Consider the following 23693-nt stretch of genomic DNA (forward strand, 5'->3'; position numbering starts at 1 on the left):
CCTCCTTAAATTTCAAGACCAGTCAAAAGGTCACAAAACTTCACATCATACACTCTTCATTACAGCACACTTTTATCTATCTGGTCAGAATGGCACCATTTCAAGGGCTGGACACTTCGTAGACGTCCAATTCTCTCTAGTGTAGTGTTTCTCAACCAGTGATACTTGCACCACTGGTGGTACTTGAATTGATGTCCAGTGGTACTTGCAGGACCTCCAGACCCCGGCCACCTGGCTGCTAGACCAGCAATGCAACATAACAAGCAGCAATAAGAGGCTTCGCTCAGCAGGCACAGTTGCAGTGTGCACTTTTTGCGTACTCAGAAAAGCCCTCCTGTCCGCCCCAAGCCTCTTACCAGTGTTCATCATATTGTGTCTGGCCTCCCAATCTGGAAGTAACTGGCAATGACAGCAACACCAGTTACTTCTGGTGCTACTTCCAATAGGTGGACCATACAAAGTGGTACAAAGGGGACAAATGTTGAGAAACACTTTTCTATTGCAAGGACCCTTAAACTTTGAGCAGACAGTCACATTGCTCAGCCTTGTTCTTATGGCCTCTCAGAGTGGGTCAGTTACAGAAAATAATACACACATTTGGACAGAACTGTAAGAATCTGCAAAATAGGAAGAGAAGCACTTGCCTCTGGTGGGCTGCTTGCTGTCCCCATATCTAGGAACCGCTTTAACCCGATTGCACCGACTCTGCACAATTTTGCCCAATACATATGCCCCCCCACACACTGCAGCAGAGAGCAGGTCTCCCACAGCCAGCACTTTGGATGGAAGTAAGCCTCTATGCAGAGGCAAACACGGCAAGAGCTCATGCATCCCATGCACCCACCCACCCCTTTGTCTGAATGGGCCAAAACAAGCCCACTGGAAGTGGTTGGCAGTGACAACATCATGTCACCACCACTATCTGGGTGCCACGCTTCATGCAGGGTGCCATTGGCCCCTGGTCACTGCTGCTGCTCAGGCCAATGAGTATGAAGGTCTGCAGAGGGTGGCCACATACAAAAATATTTGGTATTAAGCCCCACAGCTCCTTAGGCTGGCCTTGTCCATATCTCAGTGGTGCTCCTAGAGAAAGATCCTACCTCTTCTTTCCCAAGCCATCCCATCCCTGTTCTCTCTATGGACATATAACAGCAATGTGGTTGGTGTATGGCCAAAGAGACCCATAGGTGATGGGCAGCCTACTGGGGGTAATTTCTTTTTTAACTTAACTTCCTGCTGGATCTCTGATTGCCCTCCCACAAATGGATGCAGTGTGCACTTTGCAGGTGTGGTTGCATCAGGGATGAGGGATAGGATTGGGCAGAAAGTATACTTCTGAAGCATTTTTTAATCTTTTGTCTCATTTAGAACAGTATAATGATTATCATGTCTCCAGAGATCTAACTGTTTGCTTCAAGTTTTCAAAATCTAAGGGACTTGTGTATATCCCTAAGCTCAACAAACACCTCGGAGGCACTTACAATGAGGCACTGAACATTTTATAATGGCTGAATGTAATCCAGGAGTGCTTTCATACTAAACAGAGAAGCTCATGGGGTAGAGAAGCTATGTTTCTCATGTCTACTGGGACTGAAAGAAGGAAGAATAAAGTTCATTCAGGTATGAATTGTAGAGAAAAAGGGGTCGCCCCCCTCCTAATTCATACTGCTATATTGATGATGATGATGATGATGATGATGACGACGACTCTTAATAAATATTATCTATTAAGGTTCTATACTGTATATGCTCAGTCATGGATGCAGTTGTTACCTGTGACACAGCTTTGCACAACCCTGTGTTTTTGCTAAATTGCAAAAAGGGGAGATCATGATGAAAGAAGGGGAAGCCCAGTCCACACAGAAGGGAAAGTAATGTAGATGTTGGAAACCCTGCAAAGTGTGTTTTCATGTGGGGATGGAGGAGAGGAACTTCTTTCTACATCAGTGTTTCTCAACATTTGTCCTCCGCTGCACCACCTCACATGGTCCACCTATTCCAAGTACCACCAGAAATAACTGTCGATGACATCATTGCCAGTTACTTTTGGGTTGAGAGGCCAGATGTTATGTGACAAATACCAGTAAGAGGCTCAGGGTGGATGGGAAGGCTTTTTTGAGTGCAGAAAAGCATGCTTTGGAACTCTGCCTGCCAAGCTGAGCCTCCTACCACTTTTTGTTGTGTCACGTTCCTGGTCTCGCTGCTGGCCGACAGGTGTCCCACAAGTGCCACCAGACACCACCTCAAGTACCACTAGTGGAACCCATACCACTGGTTAAGAAACACTGTTCTACTTTTTTTCCCCCACATTAACAAACCAATACTAGAAAGTAAATCCCACTGTGCTAAATTGATGCTATTCTCTGGAAGAAGGGGTATAGCAGGGGTGGCTAAACTTGCTTAACATAAGAGCCTTATACTATAAACTTCAGGTATTTGAGAACCACACTACTTAAGAAGCATTTAAATTCCTAAATATAGTTACTCACAATGAGCATTAAACTTATGTTTCAATCAACTAGACTCTCAGTTTATTCTGATTTTAAAGCTTGAAAATGTATTTATCTTTTATATTAATTGTGAAGCAACAAGGATCTCGGCCAACATATTTCTGAGAGCCACATTTTATACATCAAAGAAATGCATGTGGCTTGAGAACCACACTTTGGCCACCTCTGGAGTACAGGATTCCACCCTTAAATATTGACCTTCTACTAACTATGCTCAGGAACTGCTTAATTTTATGCAATCATTACCTGGAGATATTCATCTTCATGCTAGTAAAAGCTTCACCGATAATTCTTGCCTAACACTCTCAACTTGATCTACCTCATAGATTTGTCTGTGAGGAACTAATGAAGAAATGAAAATTATGTAGGTATATACGTCTAGTCATCGCATTCAGGTAACAGCTTTAAAATTGCTATTCCACTATGGAACCACTGACAAATCATTCCTCTTTCTTTACTGTTCGTACACTGATGGAGAACGAGACAGAGGTGCATGAGTTCATTCTTCTGGGTCTGATGCATGACCAGAGATGACAAGATATTCTCTTCATATTTTTCCTACTGTTCTACATGGCCTGTCTCCTGGGCAATGGGGCCATTTTGACTGTGGTTGTGACTGAGCCACGGCTCCAGACACCCATGTATTTTTTTCTAGGCAACCTCTCTTGTTTGGATATATGTATCTGTACTGTTACTGTGCCAAATATGCTGACTGACTTCCTAATGGTGCACCATGCCATCTCTTTTGTAGGGTGTCTGGCACAAATGCATTTTTTTCACTTCATGGCTGGGACGGAAGGCATTCTTCTGGGTGTCATGGCGTATGATCGCTATGTAGCTATATGCAACCCCCTGCGCTACTCTGTCATCATGAGTAAAAGGGCTTGCCTCTTGCTGGTGGTGTCAACTTGGATGGCTGGCTTTTCTCATGCCTTAATGCACACAATAACAACCTCCCGACTGTGGTTCTGTGGCCCCAACCATGTTCTGCACTTCTTTTGTGACATCAAACCTCTGCTCAAACTGTCCTGCAGTAGCACTGCCCTCAACATCACTCTCCTTAATGTGGTCACTGGTTTTATTGCTCTGGCTTCCTTTTTTATCACCCTCGTCTCCTACCTCTATATCATCTCTTTTGTCTTCTTCAAATTCCAGACATGGCAGAGCCGCTGGAAAGCCTTCTCCACTTGTGTCTCACACCTGACTGTGGTGACTCTCTACCTATTTCCAGCAATCTTGAATTACATGCTTGCCTCTGCTGGTGACTCCTCTGAGAGAGAGATGGTCATCAGTGTGCTGTACACTGTGGTCACCCCAGTGTTAAATCCTTTAATCTACACTCTGAGGAATAAAGAGGTGAAATTGTCTCTGAGAAAAATTGTGAACAGAAAACGGTTCTTTCTTAGGACTTGAATTAATGTTTCTTTGTCAAAGGATGGCTAGATAGAAATATTTAACTACCACTCTGAACAGTACTTCATATAATTACAAAAGAGAATTAAAGATGGACAGATTTGATTTTCACCCTTATTAAGTTCTTTGTATGAAAGTAAAAAGGCTGTAATCTGGGATACAGTTTAGATAGGAAACATCTATCCATGGACAGGTAATTTTCCTGGTGCCAACAGGGTGTTTGGTGCATCCTGCAGGGGAGTTTCAAGCCAGAGGCCTCCTTGGGGTAAAGGAACCCTTGTTGCCTTCCTCTAGTGCAGGGGTCTCTAAACCTTTTGGCCAAAGGACCGTATCAAATATCTGGCATGGTGTGGGGCGCCGGAAAAAAAAATTAAATATAAAATTTAAATAAATACATTAGAGATGGAACTTAGATGAATGACTGAAATGAACGAATGAATGGGCTCAAATGTCCAGGATTTCTCCAAGCACCAACACAGCCCAAGATATAAAGCACACATACTTCAATGGACCCCCCTTCCCCCACCCCACAAGCACAACTCTGGTTATGTTTGGTCAACTGGGCCAGAGGCTCTCAGGGGATCAGGGGCTGGCCACGGGTCAGATAGAGGCTCTCTCATCTGGCCCCCGGGCCAGGGTTTGGAGACCCCTGCTCTAGTGGAAAGTTCCATTGCCCTAATTGGTCTACTCTGACCTGGGCCACAAATTTTTGCTGGCAAAAGTCTGGGTGAACCCAGGTAGGTGGCTGAAGGCTGGGATGGAGGAAAAGATTTAGAAGGAGCGACTACCACTGCTTACCAACCCCTTCCCATCCTTGACACACCCCCATCCCCACCCCATTTGTTCCCCTGCTTGTCCTATTCCTAAGAGCTGGAGAATACTAAATAGTGTGTCCGCTGATTTTTTTTTTTATTGGGGGGGGGGTGCATAGTTTCCTGGATAAAAAAAAGTTTCACATTCCCAAACACCCAAACCGATAAAAGGCAGGGTAGAAAACTCTGACAAGAACAATCTTGCAGCCACATAATCCATCTCAGAATATACAGCAAGCATTATAACTACAGGTGTCAGGGGCCTTGAGCATCAGATCTCATGCTTCAAAACAAACAGTGTTCATTGTTCAGTGATTCCAACAGTGGCATAGCTAAGGGGGGTGAAGGAGGTAGCAATTGCACTGGCAATAAGCTTTAGGGGAGGCAACAAGTTGAGCTTAACACATAAAAACATAAGATCAGACCAAGGGCCCATCTAGTCCAGCTTCCTGTATCTCACAGCGGCCCGCTAGATGCCTCAGCTGCCTCAGGGAGCACACACAAGACCACAAGATATTTGCATCTTGCTGCCACCTCCCTCCATCTAGCATTGTATTTATAGTCAAATCCCCCCTCCCCAGCAAAGACACCAGATTGCAATTGGGTTGAACTTGTGCTACTTTATTAAACACAGTGACCCATTTTTAATGCATGAAACCTACTGAACATATCTTCCCTCCCTCGCTAATCTGGGGTAGTGGCCAAAACTGTGAAAACCTTGATATGTATGAATAATAATATCTTAGTATATATCATTGGGAAGGTAATTTAATTAAGAATGCAAAGAAACAAACCACACTGGAATATCTATATTCTACCTAAAGATATGGCTAATTAACTAGAAAATGAAAACACAACAACCTTTTGGAACAAAATGTGGATTTTCTTAACTCAGAATTGACCTGTGAGACTGATTGTCCTGATAGCCAATGAGATGTTATTATGATATGACATGGAACCAATAAGGTGTTAATATGAGCCAGCTCTCATTTCCATATATTGTAATATAGTTACTCCCGCTTTACTGGTAAAGAGATACTTTTTCTAGTGGTGCTCCTCATACATTTAGCAGGGGGAGAATAACCATCTTTCTTCACCCCAGAACAGTGCCTCTAACCAACAAGGGGCACATTATTCATTTATTTATTTAACTAATGTGCAGCGCGATCCTGACAGGTCCTTGGGCCGCTCAAGTCCCTTGCCCAGGAAGGTTAAGGTACGTTTGCACCTCCTTGTGAATTGGCTAGACTTTGGGCCACAGCAAGGCGCTGGGGTGGGCGGGGAGGAGGTGGGGAGGAGGCAGGAGGGAGGCGTTCAGGGGTGGGGGGAAAGTAGGCTAGGGGCGACACCAGGGGCAAGCGGGTGGGGAGCGGGCTGGGACCTGGTAGTTATTCCGGATCCCAACCCCATTCCCAAAGCAGTGCAGAGCGGCTTCAAGCCACTCCAGTCTCCTCGGATGTGGGCCACCTCAGGAGGTGGTGCAAGTCTGAGGAGACCCCTGAGGAGACTCAGGATGGTTTACCCAGAGGTAAGGGGAAAAGTTTCCCCTTGCCTCTGACTGAGCCACTTTGGACCCCTATCCTGTGCTGGATACATCGCAGGTCTTATGGCTTGCCTGTTCTAGCGCAAGATAGGATTGCACCCTAAGTTTGATTTTATTGTGGAGTGGGAGCTACAAAATCTTCCTTGACCCCAAGCAGCAGATAGATGCCTTAGCTATGCCACTGGCTGGGAAGAGGCAACAGAGCAAGTGGGTGGAGAACAGCTGGGGGGGAGGAGGAGGCAAATTTTCCCCACGATTTTCACTTTTTTAAAGGTCCAGGCATGGCATCATTTTCAGTTGTTACATCACTTCCAGCGCAGCATTTTGAACTCGGCACCGGGCTACATGATCATTGGCTACACGACTGCATGGGCCATGTGTTGTTCCACCATGTCATGAGGTGAACTGCAGCCTGGAGCATAGATGGGATCCCTTGAAAAAGCAGGAAGGTCCAGAGGGGCCTGTCACTTCCAAGGTATTGAGATTGAAATGTCACCATAGTTAGAGACCACTGCAGCATGGGATGAATGTTCAATAAAATGTTTCCCCGTTGTAGCACAAATGTCTCATTTTGTGTCTTATTGAGCTATGTCTGCAGTTACATTCTTGGGTTTCTGTGTTGTGAAAGATGCACACGATAGGACCTGAGCTTGTCTAGCTAGAGGAGCATTTCTCTTCTCCATCATGATTATTCTCTTCTCCATCATCATTATTTCATCATTATCCTCTCTTATAGATCTAATCAACTGTGTATGTTTTCAAATGGAGAGTAACTCTCCTTGCCTCTTGGGATACATGTATATCTCCTGGCAAAAATAAGTCCCAATGATTGTTCCCCCTTATGGGACACTATCTTGTATGAATAGCTATGACAAACAAGTGTGCTGAAAACATACAGAGAAACTGTGGCCCTCATGTGTCCTTTTGCATGGACAATGGAGAACCACCGATACTACCTCATGATAGCCCATTGAATTTTGGTTTACGCCACTGTGTAAGACCTTGATGGAAAGAAGAATATGGCCTATTCAGGTACGAGCTGTGGAGGCAAACATTTCTTATTTGAAAGCAATGTTATGAAAACTTGTATGCATTCAGCCAGCGTATCTATAATTTCTCATTCTTATAGACTCTGTGATCAACGCTTTGTAGTGGGTCTGAAAGGCAGTGAATATCAGGGAAAATGCCTCACTTGTAAGAATGGTTCAACCATGGAAATAATGGTTAAGGAGAATGGTGGGTTCTCCCTTGTTGAAGGTCTTCAAGCTGATATTTGACAGGCAAAGTTCGGAAATGCTTTTTCACTGATTGCTTTTCCAGTGATTTTCAACCACTGTGCTACGACACATTGGTGTGACCAAATGGGTACAGACTTCAAGAGAGGAGGTTCCAAAGATTCTGGAATCAGGAAGAAATTCTTGATGGTAAGGGAATTCTGCAGTAAGGTGGTGGATTCTTCCTCACTGGAGAGCTTCAAGCAGTGGCTCCACAAGCACCAACTGTTGATGCTCTAGGAAGATTTCTTGCTACAGGTAGGGGGTTGAATTTGATTACCTTTAGTTCCCTTCCAAATCTGTGACACTGGACAAGACACTATACTGGGGTGAAGGTGGAAGATTGCTCTCCCCCTGCTAAATAGATGAGGGCAGCACTGTTAATGGTTCCTCTTTGCCTAGTTAGCAGGGGATGGGATTCACAAAAAACCACTAGGAGAAGTTTTGAGAGCAGTGGGGGAGGGGAGCACCAGCATGTCAATGTCACCCAGATCTACATCTCCATGGCATCTAATGTGTGGGAGGACTATGTTCTGCTATGGGCTGGTTGACTGCTAACAAACTAAAAATAATTCCAGATTAGACAGAGGTGCTATTATGAGGTGACCTATTTTACAGATTCTGGATTTCCGTCTTATTCTGGAAGGGGCACCACTCCCCTTGAGTGACCAGGTTCACAGTTCAGGCCGCCACTTTACCTGACACTACTTTAATATGTCTTTGCCTGGTTTAAGCTCGTGTGTCAACTGCATTCTTTCATGTTTCAGGCTGTAGTCTATCCACACATACCTGGACATAAACCCCACTGACTACAATGGGAATTACTTCTGAGTATAAATGCATAGGATTGGGCTCTCAGGCTCAATCTGGCAATTATATTAAAATTCAACTACTGTCATGGTCTGTACATGGGGCTTCCCAGGAGGAAAGCATTGCTGGTGCAGAATGCTACTGTTTAATTCTTGAGTAGTCTCAAGCAGGGCCTCTGAAAGGAATTTTATCAGAGGGTACAAAGTATCTTTTGGGCCCCTTTGCAAAGGAGGGGAGTGAAACACAGTGGGGGAGGGTGGCGACAGACAAGCAGAATAGGAGCGGGGAGGGACGAAGCAGGGTGAGGGGAGGGTAGAGACAGATGGAAAAGTCTTTGGAGCCCAGGTCTACCCACCCATGTGGCATCAGTAGTGTCCCAAGCATCCCCAGTCATGGTAGTGTCCCCAGCATCCCGTAACAAGTCTGAGTAGATAGGAAAATGTCAGATCCCAGGAAATTTCTGGGCCCCCTCCTTTGGCTCCTGGGCCCCCTTTTGACCCTGGGCCCAGGTACAAATTACCCCCTTTACCCCCCTGTCCTAGACCCTGGTCTCAAGTGCCATGACCATGTCACTTTGTTACAACTTGAGTGTCACTGACTGCTGGTTCACTTCCACTTTGAGTTGCTGATCATTATATGGTTGCTGGACCCAAAGAGAGCCTTTGGATGAATCTAGTGGGATTCTATTCATTTTGATATGTTTCTAGTTTCTAGTTATGAAATAACATTCCAGAACCAAGGAAAGGGGAGGGGGGAACTCCAATGGAATTAGCTTTATATTCTTCATCCCTTTTAAAACTGTTAATTCCATTGTGAGACAACTGACAAAATTTTATTTCCCTTTCTCTATTTATATAGTGATGAAGAACCAGACAGAGGTGCATGAGTTCATCCTTCTGGGTCTGACAAATGATCACAGACAGCAACCAGTTCTCTTCATATGTTTCCTGCTACTCTACTTGGCCTGCCTCCTGGGGAATGCAGCCATCCTGACTGTAATTGTAGCTGAGCCCCGGCTCCAGACCCCCATGTATTTCTTCCTAGGCAACCTCTCTTGTCTGGACTTATGTTTCTCTACAGTGACAATACCCAAAATGCTGAGCGGCTTCCTTGTAGAACAGCAGACTATTACCTTTCTTGGGTGCCTGACTCAGATGCATTTTTTCCACTTCTTGGGTGGCTCAGAAGCCATAGTTCTGAGTGTCATGGCATACGACCGCTATGTAGCTATCTGCAAGCCGCTACGTTACTCCACCATCATGAGCAACCGGGCTTGCCTTTGGCTAGCTGTGATGACCTGGGGTATTGGTTTCTGCCAAGCCCTAATACATGCAGTGGCGGCATCCCAGCTATCGTTCTGCGGCCCCAACCACGTTCTGCACTTCTTTTGCGACATCAAACCCGTGCTCAAACTGGCATGCAGCAGCACTGTCCTCAACATCCTCCTCCTCAATGTGGTCGCTGGTGGCATTGCTCTGAGTTGCTTCTTTGTTATCTTCCTCTCCTACCTCTATATCATCACCTTCCTCTTCGTCAAATTCCGGACATGGCAGAGTCGTTGGAAAGCCTTCTCCACCTGCGCATCTCACCTGACTGTTGTGGCTATTTGTCTCATTCCAGTCATATCAAACTACATGCTTGCCTCTGCTGGTGACTCTTCTGTAAGGGAGATGATTATCAGTGTGCTCTACAGTGCAGTCACCCCAGTTTTAAACCCTTTAATCTACACCTTGAGGAATCAAGAAGTAAAATCATCTGTGAGAAAAATCCTAAGCAGAAAGTTTTCTGGAAGGACATGAATTAAAGCCCAATCCTATTCTTTTTCCAGCACTGATGCAGCCATAACAACAGGGCATGTGCAGCCTCCTTCGATGTGGGGATGGGGGCAGTCGAAGTTGCCTCCTCAAGGTAAGGGAACTTTGTTCCCTTGGGGCTGCATTCTGGCTGCATCGATCGTGGAATGTTGGATAGGAATGGGGCTAAATTACCTCTAAGTAGGTTGGATGGATGGATGGATGGATGGATGATTTACAAATGGCAGTTCATTAGGTAACGATACAGCCCTGTGTGTCTAAGTCCCTTGCCTGAGTATGGGAATCCTAGATTCTCAATGTATTCTCAGGGATGAAGATCTGTATGGTAGAATAAATGGGCAGGATACTGTGTTACTGGGAATCAGCTCATATGGAGTGTCTGCTGGATGAGACTTGTAGAGATTATCAGAGAGTTTTCAGATAATATTTCCTGCCTGAAGATGCCTCTCCCCCCTACTTTTTCATCCTTATCTTTCAAATTATGCCTTGTAAAATAGTGTACATAATGGGGAGAGAGAAGCATGCCATCATTTCTGATATTTACCTTTTTCCATTCTGGTTCTTCACAAAACTGAGGGCAATATATCCCCTACCCCTGTTCCCACTTTCCCCTCACATTGAGCATAGCTTTGGTTGAGACAGAGGGACTGACTGACTCGAGGGAGCCTCATGGCTGAGTGAGGAGTCTGGATTTCTCTGACCTGCCAATTCTCTAACCATTATACCACACTTCCTGTTAGATTAGCCTTAGCGCTTCAGATAGCAGGACATGTTTCTGCTGAGAGCTCATACAGGTAAGAATAAAAGAAAGCCAGACATTGCCAGAAAAAGAAATTGCTAAAGGTGGTTATCTTTTTACTAAAGATTCTTGCCCACACCATGGCCAAGAAAATCCTTGTGAATGTGATGACAGGCAGAAGCCCACAGAGATCAGAACACAATAAAATTCAGTGACCTACTCTTTATTACATTTCATTATTGTCAAAGGAAGCTGCCTTATACTGAATCTATCAACTTATATACCTGAATGCTGCCAATTTCCGAACTTTTCAACCTCTCCTTCTTGAATTCTGTAGGAACACCTCTGCACATGAGATTCATGCACATAGCCCACAAATACAAGTGACAACACCAGCCGAAGAGGCCACAAAACTTCACAACATACGCTCTTCATTACAGCACACTTTTATCTATTCCATCGGAATGGCACCATTTCAAGGGCTGGAACTTCCCTCCAAGTCCAAATCTCTCTAGTGCAGTGTTTCTCAACCAGTGGTACTCATACCGCTGGTGGTACTTGAGGTGGTGTCCAGTGGTACTCACAGGACCTCCAGACCCTCACCGCCTGGTTGCTAGACCAGCAATGCATGCCATAACAAGCAGCAATAACCGGCTCCGCTCAGCAGGCAGAGCAACAGTATGTCCTTTTGGCATACTCAAAAAGCCCTCCTGTCTGCCTGAGCCTCTTAGTAGTGGTTGTTGCACTGGCTCTCAATCCAGAAGTAATTGTCAATGACAGCATCACCAGTTACTTCTGGTGGTACTTCCAATAGGTGCACCATGCAAAGTGGTACAGCAGGGGACAAATGTTGAGAAATGCTTCTGTAGTGCAAGGACCCACAATTTTGAGCAGACAGAGTTTCATTGCTCACCCTTGCCCTTATGACCTCTCAGAGTGGGTCAATTACAGAAAATAATGCACACATTTGGACAGGACTGTAAGAATTTTCAAAAGAGGAAAAGAAGAATTTGCCTCTGGTTGACTGCTTGCTGCCTCCATATCTAGGGCCTGCTTTAGCCCGATTGCACCCATTCTGCATAATTGTGCCCAACAAATCAGCCCCCCTGCATTGAGGCAGAGAGTGGGTCTCTCATAGCCAGTACTTTGCATGGAGGTAAGCCTCCATGCAGAGGGAGACATGTCAAGTGGAGCTCTCATGAATCTCACCCACTCACCCCCAGTTCCAATTGAGCAAAGCAAGCCCCCAGACAATGGCGACGTTAGGGGGGTGTGGGAGGTGTGGGCCACACCAGGTGACGCGCCACGGGGTGACGCGCCCTGGGGGGTGACACGCTAAAATCGCGGCGTTAGGAGCTACCCCGTCATGCTATAAACCATTGGATGTGGAATTCCCAGAGGAATGCAATGCAAAAAAACAGCATTGAAATAGCTCCTTTCCTTCAAAAGTTCTTGCCCAAAAAAACCAGAAAGAAAAAATGAATTGATCCCTATGGAAAGTGAAAGTGAGCCGTATCGCACGTTTTCTCGTGAGTAGGCATACTTGCCATAGTCTGTCGGAAAGGTCAGGCTGAGAGGAATCCAAGGACATCAGAATGATCCTGATCCAATTAATGCAGCCCCCAAAAACACCCAAGAAGGAGGTCCCATCCCTCCCTGCTGCGAGTCTATTGAGCCCAAAACAAAGCCACATGGCCGCGTTTACTCATGAGTAGGCGAACTTGCCTTAGTCCATTGGAAAGGGCAGGCTGAGAGGACTCCAAGGACATCAGAATGTTCCTGATCCAATAAATGCAGCCCCCAGATCATTGTTCCAGATCAATAAATGAAAGCAGTCCTGACCAATTGATATGGTTCGGTGGCGTTGCTAGGGGGTGCAGGGGGTGCGGGTCGCACCGGATGAAACGCAAGGGGAGTGACGTGCACTGGGGGGGATGATGCGCTAAAATTGCAGTTTGAGGAGCAACCCCATCATGCCATACACTGTTGGATGTGGAATGTCCAGCAAAATGCAATGCAAAAACCCAAGTGAAGTAGCCCTCTTCCTTCAAAAGTTATGGCCAAAAAACCAGAAAGAAAAAAATGCATGTAGCCCTATGGAAAGTGAAACCGAGCCATATCACGCATTTACTCACGAGTAGGCATACTTGCCATAGTCCGTCAGAAAGGGCAGGCTGAGAGGAATCCAACGACACCAGAATGGTCCTGATCCAATTAATGCAGCCCCCCAAAACACCCAAGAATGAGGTCCCTCCCTCCCTCCCTCCCAGCTGCAAGTGTATTCAGCCCTACGGAAAGCAAAACGAAGCCATGTGGCCGCGTTTACTCGCAAGTAGGCAAACTTGCCTTAGTCCATCGGAAAGGGCAGGCTGAGAGGACTCCAATAACGTCAGATGGGTCCTGATCTAATGAATGCAGCCCCCAAAAACACCCGAGAAGGACATCCCTCCCTCTCAGCTGCGAGTCTATTGCGCCCTATGGAAAGCTAAGCAGCCTCATGGTCGTGTTTACTCACAAGTAGGCAGACGTGCCTTGGCTGGTGGTCAGGCCAGGCAAAGGGAAATGTTAGGACACCAGAATGGTCCCGATTCGATGGAGCTGGAGTGCAACAAATGCTCCAGAAGGCAGCCCCCCCGCCCCCACTAAAAAGGACAAAAAAGAGGCTTGAGCTGGTAAAGGAAAAGTTTTCTATTTTGCACTCGTAAAGCCAGGTGGGTCTTTATCTTGATATGCCTGAAATAGAAGAACTTTAAACTGGGCACTGGGGAGGACTGGAAATCTCACTGCTTCTTTTTGAGGGGTTGTTATTGCAGGCAGAGTATAGAGTAAGCTCCATTGACCACTATGGGACTTACTTCTGAGTACACATGCATAGGATTGGGCTCCCAGGTTGCAATCCTATACACAATTTCCAGAGAGTAAGCCCCATTGACCACAATAGTACTTCCTTCATAGTAGATTCACTTGGCGGAACAGGACTGGCTCCCCCTTATTTAATTATTTATTTTCTTTTCATTTAATTATTTATAATTATTTATTTTAATTTGCTTGATGATGTCACTTCTGGCCATGACATCACTTACAATGGGTCCTGGACAGATTGACTTTCTAAAAAGTGCTAAAAGTTTGAGAACTGCTGCCATAAGGTGTTAGTAAGTTGACATGGGTGTGTGTTTGTGTGTGACTCTAAAAGTTTTCAAAATCACCGAAATCAGAGTTTGGAGGAATAATAGCATGATGTTATATATCAATCAGTGCGTAATTTCATGTAGAATGCAATGAAACAAACCAAACTGAAATATCTGTGTTCTAACAAAAGGTACAGCCAAGAAACCAGTGGGGGTGGGGCAATGGTACATCACCACACCCACCACCTGGGGCTTTGCCCCGCCCACTGCATGGGGTGATGCGCAGGCCTCCCGCACCAGGTGACGCGAATCCTAGTGACGCCACGGCCTCCGGAAACAGTTGGAAGTGACAACATCATGTCACCTCCACTATCTGGGTGCCACGCTTCACACAGGGTGCCATCGGCCTCGGGTCACTGCTGCTGTTCATGCTAATGAGTAGGGGGGAGGTCTCCTGAGGGTGGGTTGCACACAAAAGTGTTTGGTATTGGGCCCCGCAGCTCCTTAGGCTGGCCCTGTCCATATCTCAATGGTGCTCCTGGAGAAAGATCCTTTCACAAGCAGTCCCGCCATTTTTATCTCCACATATGACGGCAACATGGCTGGTATACGTCCAAGGAGACCCATAGGTGATGGGCAGACTACCAGGTGGTATTTTTTTTTTTTTTAACTTAACTTCTTGCTGAATCTTCAGTCACCCTCCCACAATGGGATGCAGTGTGCACTTTGCAGGTATGGTGCATCGGGGCTGAGGGATAGAATTGGGCAGAAAGTATACTTCTGAAGCATTTTTTAATCTTTTGTCTCATTTTGTGCAGTATAACGATTATCATGTCTCCAGAGATCTAATTATTTGTTTTAAGTTTTCTGAATCTAAGGGACATGTGTATATCCCTAGGCTCAACAAACATCTCAGAAGAATTTCCCCTTATAATGAGGTACTGAACATTTTATAATGGCTGAATGTAATCCAGCAACATTTTCCAATTATACAGAGATGCTCATATGGTCTAGAAGCTATATCTCTCATGTCTGCTTGGAGTGAAAGAATAGAGCTCATTCAGGTATGAATTGTTGCCATGGAGTCACTGGGGGGGGCTACGCTCTTGTGCATGGGAGGGAGTGCAGCTGGCTGCAGGGTGATGGGCTCTGGAGTCCCTTGGGCTCCAGGGAAGGTGGGAAGGGCCAGCGCAGCTGTGGCGGCAGTGAGGCAGGAGCCCCCATCCCAGACCTCCAGCCCCCGGCGGCTCTGAACGCTCCATCCCAGGTGGAACCAGGCTCCAACTCGTCACATTCCCTGGCAGAAGTGTGCATGCTTCACCGATAATTCTTGCCTAACACTCTCAACTTGATCTACTTCACAGATTTGTCTGTGAGGATCTAAGGAAGAAATGAGAATTATGTAGGAATGACTGGGAATAGGTCTAGTCATTGCATTCAGGTAAATGGCTTTAGAATTTCCATTTCACTGTGGAACTACTGAAAAATCATTCCTTTTTCTTTACTGTTTGTACAGTGATGGAGAACGGGACAGAAGTGCGTGAGTTCATCCTCCTGAGTCTGACAAATGATCGCAGACAGCAACATGTTCTCTTCCTCGTATTCCTGCTGCTCTACATGGCCTGTCTGCTGGGGAATGGGGTCATTATGGCTATCGTCCTAGCCGAGCCAGGGCTCCATACCCCCATGTACTTTTTTCTAAGCAACCTCTCTTGTTTGGATATATGTCTCTGTACTGTTACTGTGCCAAATCTGCTGAACAACTTCTTAATGCAACACAAATCCATTTCTTTCATGGGTTGTCTGACTCAGCTGCAGTTCTTCCACTTCCTGGCCAGCAGCGAGGCCATACTGCTGGGTGTCATGGCCTATGACCGATACATAGCTATATGCAACCCATTGCGTTACTCCGTCATCATGAGTGCAAGGGTTTGCCTCTCACTTGCGGTGTCCACTTGGACGACTGGCTTTTTCCATGCCTTAATGCACACAATAATGACCTCCAGATTATGGTTCTGTGGCCCTAACATTGTCCTGCACTTCTTTTGTGACATCAAACCTCTGCTCAAACTGTCCTGCAGTAGCACTGCTCTCAACCGCACGCTCCTTAATGTGGTCACTGGTTTTATTGCTCTGGCTCCCTTTTTTATCACCCTCATCTCCTACCTCTATATCATCTCTTTTGTCTTCTTCAAATTCCGGACATGGCAGAGCCACTGGAAAGCCTTCTCCACTTGTGTCTCACACCTGACTGTGGTGACTCTCTACTTATTTTCAGCAATGTTGAACTACATGCTTGCCTCTGCTGGTGACTCCTCTGAGAGAGAGATGGTCATCAGTATGCTGTACACTGTGGTCACCCCAGTGTTAAACCCTCTAATCTATACTCTGAGGAATAAAGAGGTGAAATTGTCTCTGAGAAAAATGGTGAGCAGAAAACTTCTTTGTTAGGACTTGAATTAATACTTCTAGACCAGTGATTTTCAAAGTGGGTGCTAGCACCCCCCAGGGGGCGTTGGAAAGATCCAAGGGGGCGTTGAAAGTAAAATGGGCGTTAGGGGGGCGATGGGGACAAAGTGGGCGATGGGGGGCGGTGACAGGTCAGGCCAGGTGAAAAACGCTGGCCGCCACCAAAAAAAAGGGGTTCCAGGCGGCCAGCGTTTGAATTTGGCGCGCTTTGTCCTTTCATGCCTCTGATTTGTTTTTCTCTGCCTGGAGTCAATGAGCGGGAGAAGGAGGCTCCTCCCCCCCCACCGCTCAGAGCGCTCCAGACTTCTGAGGCAACAGCCTCGTGAGTGCTCTTCCCCTGCGCAGCTTTGCTGCCTGCCTCCCTGCTTGTGTGGCCACAGCCTCAACGCTGGTCGTGGTGCCTGCCTGCTGCCTGTGTGGCCACAGCTGCTTGCCTGTGCTGTGTGCCTGCCATCACCACCACAGCCTCTGCAGCGGCATTGTGCTGCCTGCCTGCATGCCTGTCTGCCTGGGACCAACACAGCTCAGCAGTAGCCTTCTCCATTGATATCCAGGTAAAAGAGGAGAAGGAAGTATAAGTGTGCAATCCTGAGGCTGTCTACTCAGAAGTAAGTTCCATTATATTCAATGGGACTTACTCCCAAGAAAGTGTCTTAAGGATTGCAGCCTCAATACATTACATTAAAAACATTACTCATCCTACTTGTGTCTACTCATAAGTAAGGTCCATTACTCAGTTGGGCTCGCCCCCAGTCCAGCAATCTCCCCCTCCCAACCCCCCCTGCACCTGCAGCCTCTATCTCCCAGTCTGAGCCCCATCCCAGTTGTGTCTACTCAGAAGTAAGCCCCCTGAAATGAAGTGGCTTGGATTGCAGCCTAACTAGTCTTGCCCCCCCCCAACCCCTCTGGACCTGCCTGCACTGCCCCAAAGAAAATCCCGTCATGCATGCACCCCCCCGCCCCAAGATAAAAAATATATGCAATATATTTATACATATTGTGCGAGGGAGTTTTTTTCAAATGAAGCCATGAAACCTTCCAGGCTCCTACAACATTTGAAGAAAATGCACTCTGATAAAGCAGACAAAAACTTAGCATATTTTCAGTCACTTCGGGAACAATTACAGAAAAGGAAAAATATTGTAAATATGTTTGCTAGCACTTCACAGCAAACCAGTGATGGTTTGCGTGCATCATACAACATCTCATTGCTAATTGCTAGATCTGGTAAGCCTCATACAATTGGGGAACAGCTTATTCTGCCAGCAGTCAGTGAGGTTCTGCGCACAGTTCTACACAAGTCACCCGAACAAATTATTAAAGCTATTCCTCTCAGTGATAACTCTGTTCAAAGAAGAGTGGATGAAATGGCTGAAAATATTGAAGACACATTGTGCAACATGCTTAGAACAATAGAATTTGGTTTACAATTAGATGAGTCCATTCTTCCAGGCAATCAATCTTTGCTTCTTGCTTATGTTCGTTTTGTCAAAGATGAAAGTTTGGTTCAAGAGCTGTTATTTGCAAGACAACTAGAAACAGATACAAAAGGGGAGTCAGTATTTCGTGTTGTTGAGACTTTTTTCAAGGAGAAAGATATCCCGCTTACCAACATTCTTGCTTGTGCAACAGATGGGGCACCTGCGATGACAGGTCGTTACCGTGGCTTCATCAGTTTCTTGAAAAAAGCTGTACCTGGTGTGTTTACGGTCCACTGTGTAATTCACAGGCAACATTTGGTCGCAAAAAACCTAAGCAGTCAACTTCACGAATCATTAAACACTATTATCAAAGCGATAAATAAAATTAAGGCACATGCTCTCAATTCTTGATTGTTTCAACAGCTCTGCATTGAGAACGATGAAGATTTTGAACATTTGTTGTTGCACACAGAAGTTAGATGGCTGTCAAAGGGAAACTGCCTGAGACGTTTCTATTCAGTTTTTGGAATAGTTGTTGAATTCTTCCAAGACTCCAATTCTGTTCTCTCTGATGAACTAAGAAACATCAAGCATGATACCGCCTACTTGTCTGATGTATTCACAAAGTTTAACGAAGTTAATCTGCAACTGCAAGGAAATGAGATTAGCCTTATCAAAGTCAAATCTGTTCTCTCCACGTTTCGCTCGAAGTTACAGTTGTTCAGACGTAACATAGCCCGTCGTGAGCTCTTTCAGTTTCCAAGCCTCTCTGAATTGGAGAAGGAGAAGAGCATACCAGACGATAACCTACAAGTGTATTGTGCACACCTGGATGAGTTGCACAGAGACATGTCTGATAGATTTCAGGATCTTTTTTGCTTCAGATACCAGACTGGGTGATAAATCCATTCCTAGATATCGGCAATGATGAAACAGGAATGGTAGAGGAAGCACTTATTTCACTCCAAAATGACATTGAGCTCAGGCCAAAGTTCAAATAGTCATATCAAGACTTTTGGTTACAAAAAAAAAAAATTTGACCTATACCCTGCACTGTGGAACAAAGTTAAGATGTACTTCATTGCTTTCCCTACATCATATTTAGTGGAGCGAGGCTTCAGTGCAGTCGCCTACCTACTTTCCAAGCAAAGAAACAGACTGAACATTATTGAACGTGGGGATCTAAGACTTTTCCTTAGTTCCTTCCAGCCAGATGTTGATAAGCTGATATCCCTACACCAAATACATCCATCCCATTAAACTTGTGAAGACAACATAGTTGCAGAAGAGATGCAAATTTAGCTTTTTAAAAATGTTATTTATTAAAAATGTTAAATATTATATATTTAACTTTAAATATTGTTTACTAGATTTATTTGTCAAAAACATACGCTTTTTTTTATAGTGTTGTATTACTTGTTTTGAATTTGCAGTAGACTATTAAGCAAAGAGGTGGGGGGCACTAGGAATTTTTCCTGGGCCTCAAGGGGGCGTTAGCCTGAAAAAGTTTGGGAACCACTGTTCTAGACCAAATACTTGGTAGATTGAAATTTTTTCTACCAGAGTGAACAGCAATACCACACCTTCATATAATCACAAAAGAGAATTAAAGATGGGCAGGTTTGATTGTGACTTTTACTAAGTTCCTTGCGTGAAAGGAAAGGGCTGTAATCTGGGATACAGGTTAGATAGGAAACATCTGACCTAGATCATGGACATGTAACTTCCTTGGTGCCAACAGAGCATTTGGTGCATCTTGCCAGGGGAGTTTCAAGCCAGAGGCCTGCTTCGGGTAAAGAAACATTTGTTGCCTTACTTAGTGCAAGCCTCCGTTGATCCTCCAATTGGTCTATTCAGACCTGGGCCAGCCATTTTGGAGGGTAAACCTGGATAGGTGGTTAAGAACCAAGATGGGGGTGGATAGGATTATTCTGGAGCAGCCACCTTGACACACCCCTACCCCCAACCCTGGTCCCCAACCTGTTCATCCTCCTCTCTGCCTTGTTCATAACAGCTGGAGGATCCTAACTAGTTGTGTACCCGCAGTTTTTGGAGGGAAATATGGTTTCTTGTGTGAAAGATGTTTTACATCCCCAGACGGATAAGAGGCAGAGTAGCAAACTCTGATCAGAATGATTTTGCATCCATGCGTTCCTTCTCAGGATATGAGACAGGCAGGATAACAGGTGTCAGGGGCCTCCAGCATCAGGCCTCAGGCTTCAAAACAGTGTCTATCGTCCTGTGATTCAACTAGTCCAGAATTCAGTGCAGGGTTGGCGTAAGCAGTCCTTTGGCTTCCAGGGTGCAGCCTTGCATCAGACCATGTACAAATCATGGTTACATAAGCACTTGTATGCATCATTCCACAAAACACAATAAAAATTAACACCACTGGCAACAAGCATTCTCCTGCTCCAGATCATTATTTTTTTATTAAAAATAAATATTTGTAATTTATGATCTCTGCAGTTGTTTTTATTTCCCTTTGTTGCACTCCCATTGTTGGGCCTGGGATACGGAGGACCCCCTGGGTTGCAGGAGGCAGCGGCAGGGCACCTCAGGGTCTGGCCTCAGTTATCTCAGCCTAGCCCAAGCGGCCTCCATTGGGTTGTGGGGGAAGGGGGTTGCATCATCCGGGTCCTTCTCCCCACTATCTGGAACTCTCCCAACCTCAGTTCCTGTGGCCCATGGGCTAGCCAGCATCTACTATAGCCAGTAGCCTAGCCAGTTCTGTCTTCATCCCTGGCAGGGCTAGGCTTTATACTGGAGACCAGCCCCCCCTAGTTCCTTCCAGCCAGATGTTGATAAGCTGATATCCCTCTCTTCTTCTTCTCAGCCTCCTGTCTGCCAGCCAGGCTGCAGGGACTGCTGACTACACTCTCACACCTGGAGTGGGCTGGGCTTGTTGGTGGTGTTGCCCCCACAGACCACCAGACAAAGGGGTAATAGCAAGCCTTGGAGCTTTGGGCAGTCTGCTAGAGGCTGGCTGGCTGGTCAGGGACAGGCTTGGTCCCCCATGGCCCCAGTGCCGGGCTCAGGAACAGGCCAGGTTTGCCGCTGAGTGCCTGCCCATGGCTCACTGGAGCTTGCTCCCAGGAGTCCACAGGTCATTTCCCTTTGGCCTTGCTACTGTCCTCCCAAAGGGTGTGAGAATCCACCTATGGCAGCCCATGGCACCATTTCCCCTGAGAGCCGCAGGGGCTAAGACAGGCTCCCTCCCTGCACTGCTGCTGCTGTCCGGCCTGGAGGCTGGTTCCCAGGTAGCTCTGCTCCCAGGTAAGTCAAGGGAACCCTGATACCCATTTATATATATATATATATATATTTTTTCATGTAATAAGGCAAGAAGTGGTAATCTAAGGGCCCAATCCTATCCAATTTTCCAGCACTGATGGAGCTATGCCAAGAAGGTGTGTGCTGCGTCCTGCAGAGGGGGGCAGTCAGAGAGGCCTCCTCAAGGTAGGGGAACATTTGTTCCCTTTTCTTAGGGCTGCATTGTGGCTGCATTGGCACTGGAAAGTTGGATGGGACTTGCCTTTAAGTATTGTTGTGCGATGGGTGCAGCAGGTGAGGCAGAACTAACCCATCATTGTCCAGGGCACTGCAGCTGCCCTGCCTGCTTATCCCCAAGGAGGTTCTCCTTACTCCAGAGGAGGCTCTCCTTACACCCACTTTCTTGGGTGTAAGATCAGCCTCCTCAGGTGTAAGCGGGTGGGGTGGCTGCGGTGCTTTTCCACAGACTACAATGGGGCACTTCTGCTTCACCTGCTGACCCCACACCGCTCGTACCTGATTTTCACCTCTTTTGTTTTGTTTTCAACAGTGTACTAATTCCCACATCTCCAGAGATCTAATCATTCATGTTGAGTTTACAGAATCCAAGGGACTAGTGTGTATCCCTAGGCTCCAGTAACACTTCAAAAGAACACACCATGAGGCACTGAACGTTTTATAATCATTGAATGTAATCTAGAAGTGTTTTCAAACTATGCAGAGAAGCACATACTGTAGAGAAACTACAGCTGCTTGGACCTGAGCAGGACTGGAAGAATAAAGCTCATCCAGGTATGATTGGTAGAGGAAAATTTTTTAGCTTTTTCACCTCCCCCAAATCATATTGCTTTATGGGGACACAAATGTCCGGGACATTAAAAGGAGGGATGCAAATACCCAATACCAGGATGCAGTTGGCCAAGATACAGTTGTCCAGGAGGCAACAATGTTCCTGTCCCTGAAGCAGCTGGGTAGTGATACAGGAAGTACAACTGGAAGTGGCTCATCATCCACTCTCAACTTAATCTACCTCTCAGAGTTACCCGTGAGGATCTAATGGAGAAATCAGAATTATACTTGAGAGGCTGGGATACAAGTCTAGTCATTGCATTCAAGTAAATGGCCTCCACATTTTTGTTCCACTATGGCACAAATGATGAATCATTCCTCTTTCTTTATTGTTTGTACAGTGATGGAGAACGGGACACAGGTGCGTGAGTTCATCCTCCTGAGTCTGACAAATGATCGCAGACAGCAACATGTTCTCTTCCTCGTATTCCTGCTGCTCTACATGGCCTGTCTGCTGGGGAATGGGGTCATTATGGCTATTGTCATAGCCGAGCCAGGGCTCCATACCCCCATGTACTTTTTTCTAAGCAACCTCTCTTGTTTGGATATATGTCTCTGTACTGTTACTGTGCCAAATCTGCTGAGCAACTTCATAATGCAACACAAATCCATTTCTTTCATCGGGTGTCTGACTCAGCTGCAGTTCTTCCAGTTCCTGGGCAGCAGCGAGGCCATACTTCTGGGTGTCATGGCCTATGACCGATACATAGCTATCTGCAACCCGATGCGTTACTCTGTCATCATGAGTGTAAGGGTTTGCCTCTCACTTGCGGTGTCCACTTGGACGACTGGTTTTTTCCATGCCTTAATGCACACAATAATGACCTCCAGATTATGGTTCTGTGGCCCTAACATTGTCCTGCACTTCTTTTGTGACATCAAACCTCTGCTCAAACTGTCCTGCAGTAGCACTGCTCTCAACCTCACTCTCCTTAATGGGGTCACTGGTTTTCTTGCTCTAGCTTCATTTCTTAGCACCCTCGTCTCCTACCTCTATATCATCTCTTTTGTCTTCTTCAAATTCCAGACATGGCAGAGCCGCTGGAAAGCCTTCTCCACTTGTGTCTCACACCTGACTGTGGTGACTCTCTACCAGTTTCCAGCAATGTTGAACTACATGCTTGCCTCTGCTGGTGACTCCTCTGAGAGAGAGATGGTCATCAGTATGCTGTACACGGTGGTCACCCCAGTGTTAAACCCTCTAATCTATACTCTGAGGAATAAAGAGGTGAAATTATCTCTGAGAAAAATGGTGAGCAGAAAACTGCTCTTCAGAAGTATTTAGCATAGTGCTGCTGTGTGGATGGATGGATAGATGAAAGTGTTTCACTGTCAGTTCCCAAGCCAACATCACACTTTCATTTGATCATGAAGCAGAATTAAATATTGTGATCCTGTAGCAGTGTAATAATAGCGTAATAGTGCAGAAGCACTGGGTTTCAGAGCTTTTGGGCAAAACATGGCAACTTTGGGCATGGGCACACCCCCCTCTCTTCTCATCCAAAGCAAACTTCTGTACGTTCCTTTGTTCATGGGAACCTGGAAGCTGGGGGCCCAGGGCAAGGGAAGAGATAGAATGAGTCATAGTTTTTAGATAAGGCTCAGAAGCGAGGAATGCGCTTTGCCTGGGAAAGTGTG

The 23693-nt window shown here is 46.0% G+C and overlaps 3 protein-coding genes and 1 pseudogene across 3 annotated transcripts; all 4 read left to right on the top strand.

Moving 5' to 3' along the window:
- Nucleotides 1-2981: 2981 nt before the first annotated feature.
- On the top strand, nucleotides 2982-3923 carry LOC136652650 (olfactory receptor 12D1-like; annotated as a pseudogene).
- A 5299-nt stretch (nucleotides 3924-9222) lies between these two features.
- On the top strand, nucleotides 9223-10161 carry LOC136652651 (olfactory receptor 12D1-like). Its single transcript, XM_066629577.1, has one exon. The coding sequence runs from the start codon at nucleotides 9223-9225 to the stop codon at nucleotides 10159-10161; it is 939 nt and encodes a 312-aa protein (XP_066485674.1).
- Nucleotides 10162-15561: 5400 nt separating this feature from the next.
- Nucleotides 15562-16494, top strand: LOC136652652 (olfactory receptor 12D1-like). Its single transcript, XM_066629578.1, has one exon. The coding sequence runs from the start codon at nucleotides 15562-15564 to the stop codon at nucleotides 16492-16494; it is 933 nt and encodes a 310-aa protein (XP_066485675.1).
- Nucleotides 16495-22398: 5904 nt separating this feature from the next.
- On the top strand, nucleotides 22399-23340 carry LOC136652653 (olfactory receptor 12D1-like). Its single transcript, XM_066629579.1, has 2 exons — nucleotides 22399-22987; nucleotides 23099-23340. Exons 1-2 carry the CDS (start codon nucleotides 22399-22401, stop codon nucleotides 23338-23340), a joined length of 831 nt encoding a protein of 276 aa, XP_066485676.1.
- The last annotated feature ends 353 nt before the right edge of the window (nucleotides 23341-23693 follow it).

This window comes from Tiliqua scincoides, chromosome 5 (genome assembly GCF_035046505.1).
Source record: "Tiliqua scincoides isolate rTilSci1 chromosome 5, rTilSci1.hap2, whole genome shotgun sequence".
In the NCBI taxonomy this organism is placed as follows: domain Eukaryota; kingdom Metazoa; phylum Chordata; class Lepidosauria; order Squamata; family Scincidae; genus Tiliqua; species Tiliqua scincoides.

What these genes read in the sequence shown, in the direction of transcription:
- LOC136652651 (XM_066629577.1), top strand. Translation starts at nt 9,223, where the DNA reads ATGAAGAACCAGACAGAGGTGCATGAGTTCATCCTTCTGGGTCTGACA.
- LOC136652653 (XM_066629579.1), top strand. Translation starts at nt 22,399, where the DNA reads ATGGAGAACGGGACACAGGTGCGTGAGTTCATCCTCCTGAGTCTGACA. An exon ending in TGCTCTCAACCTCACTCTCC is followed by an intron (nt 22,988 to 23,098) that starts TTAATGGGGTCA and finishes GGCAGAGCCGCT; the next exon opens with GGAAAGCCTTCTCCACTTGT.
- LOC136652652 (XM_066629578.1), top strand. Translation starts at nt 15,562, where the DNA reads ATGGAGAACGGGACAGAAGTGCGTGAGTTCATCCTCCTGAGTCTGACA.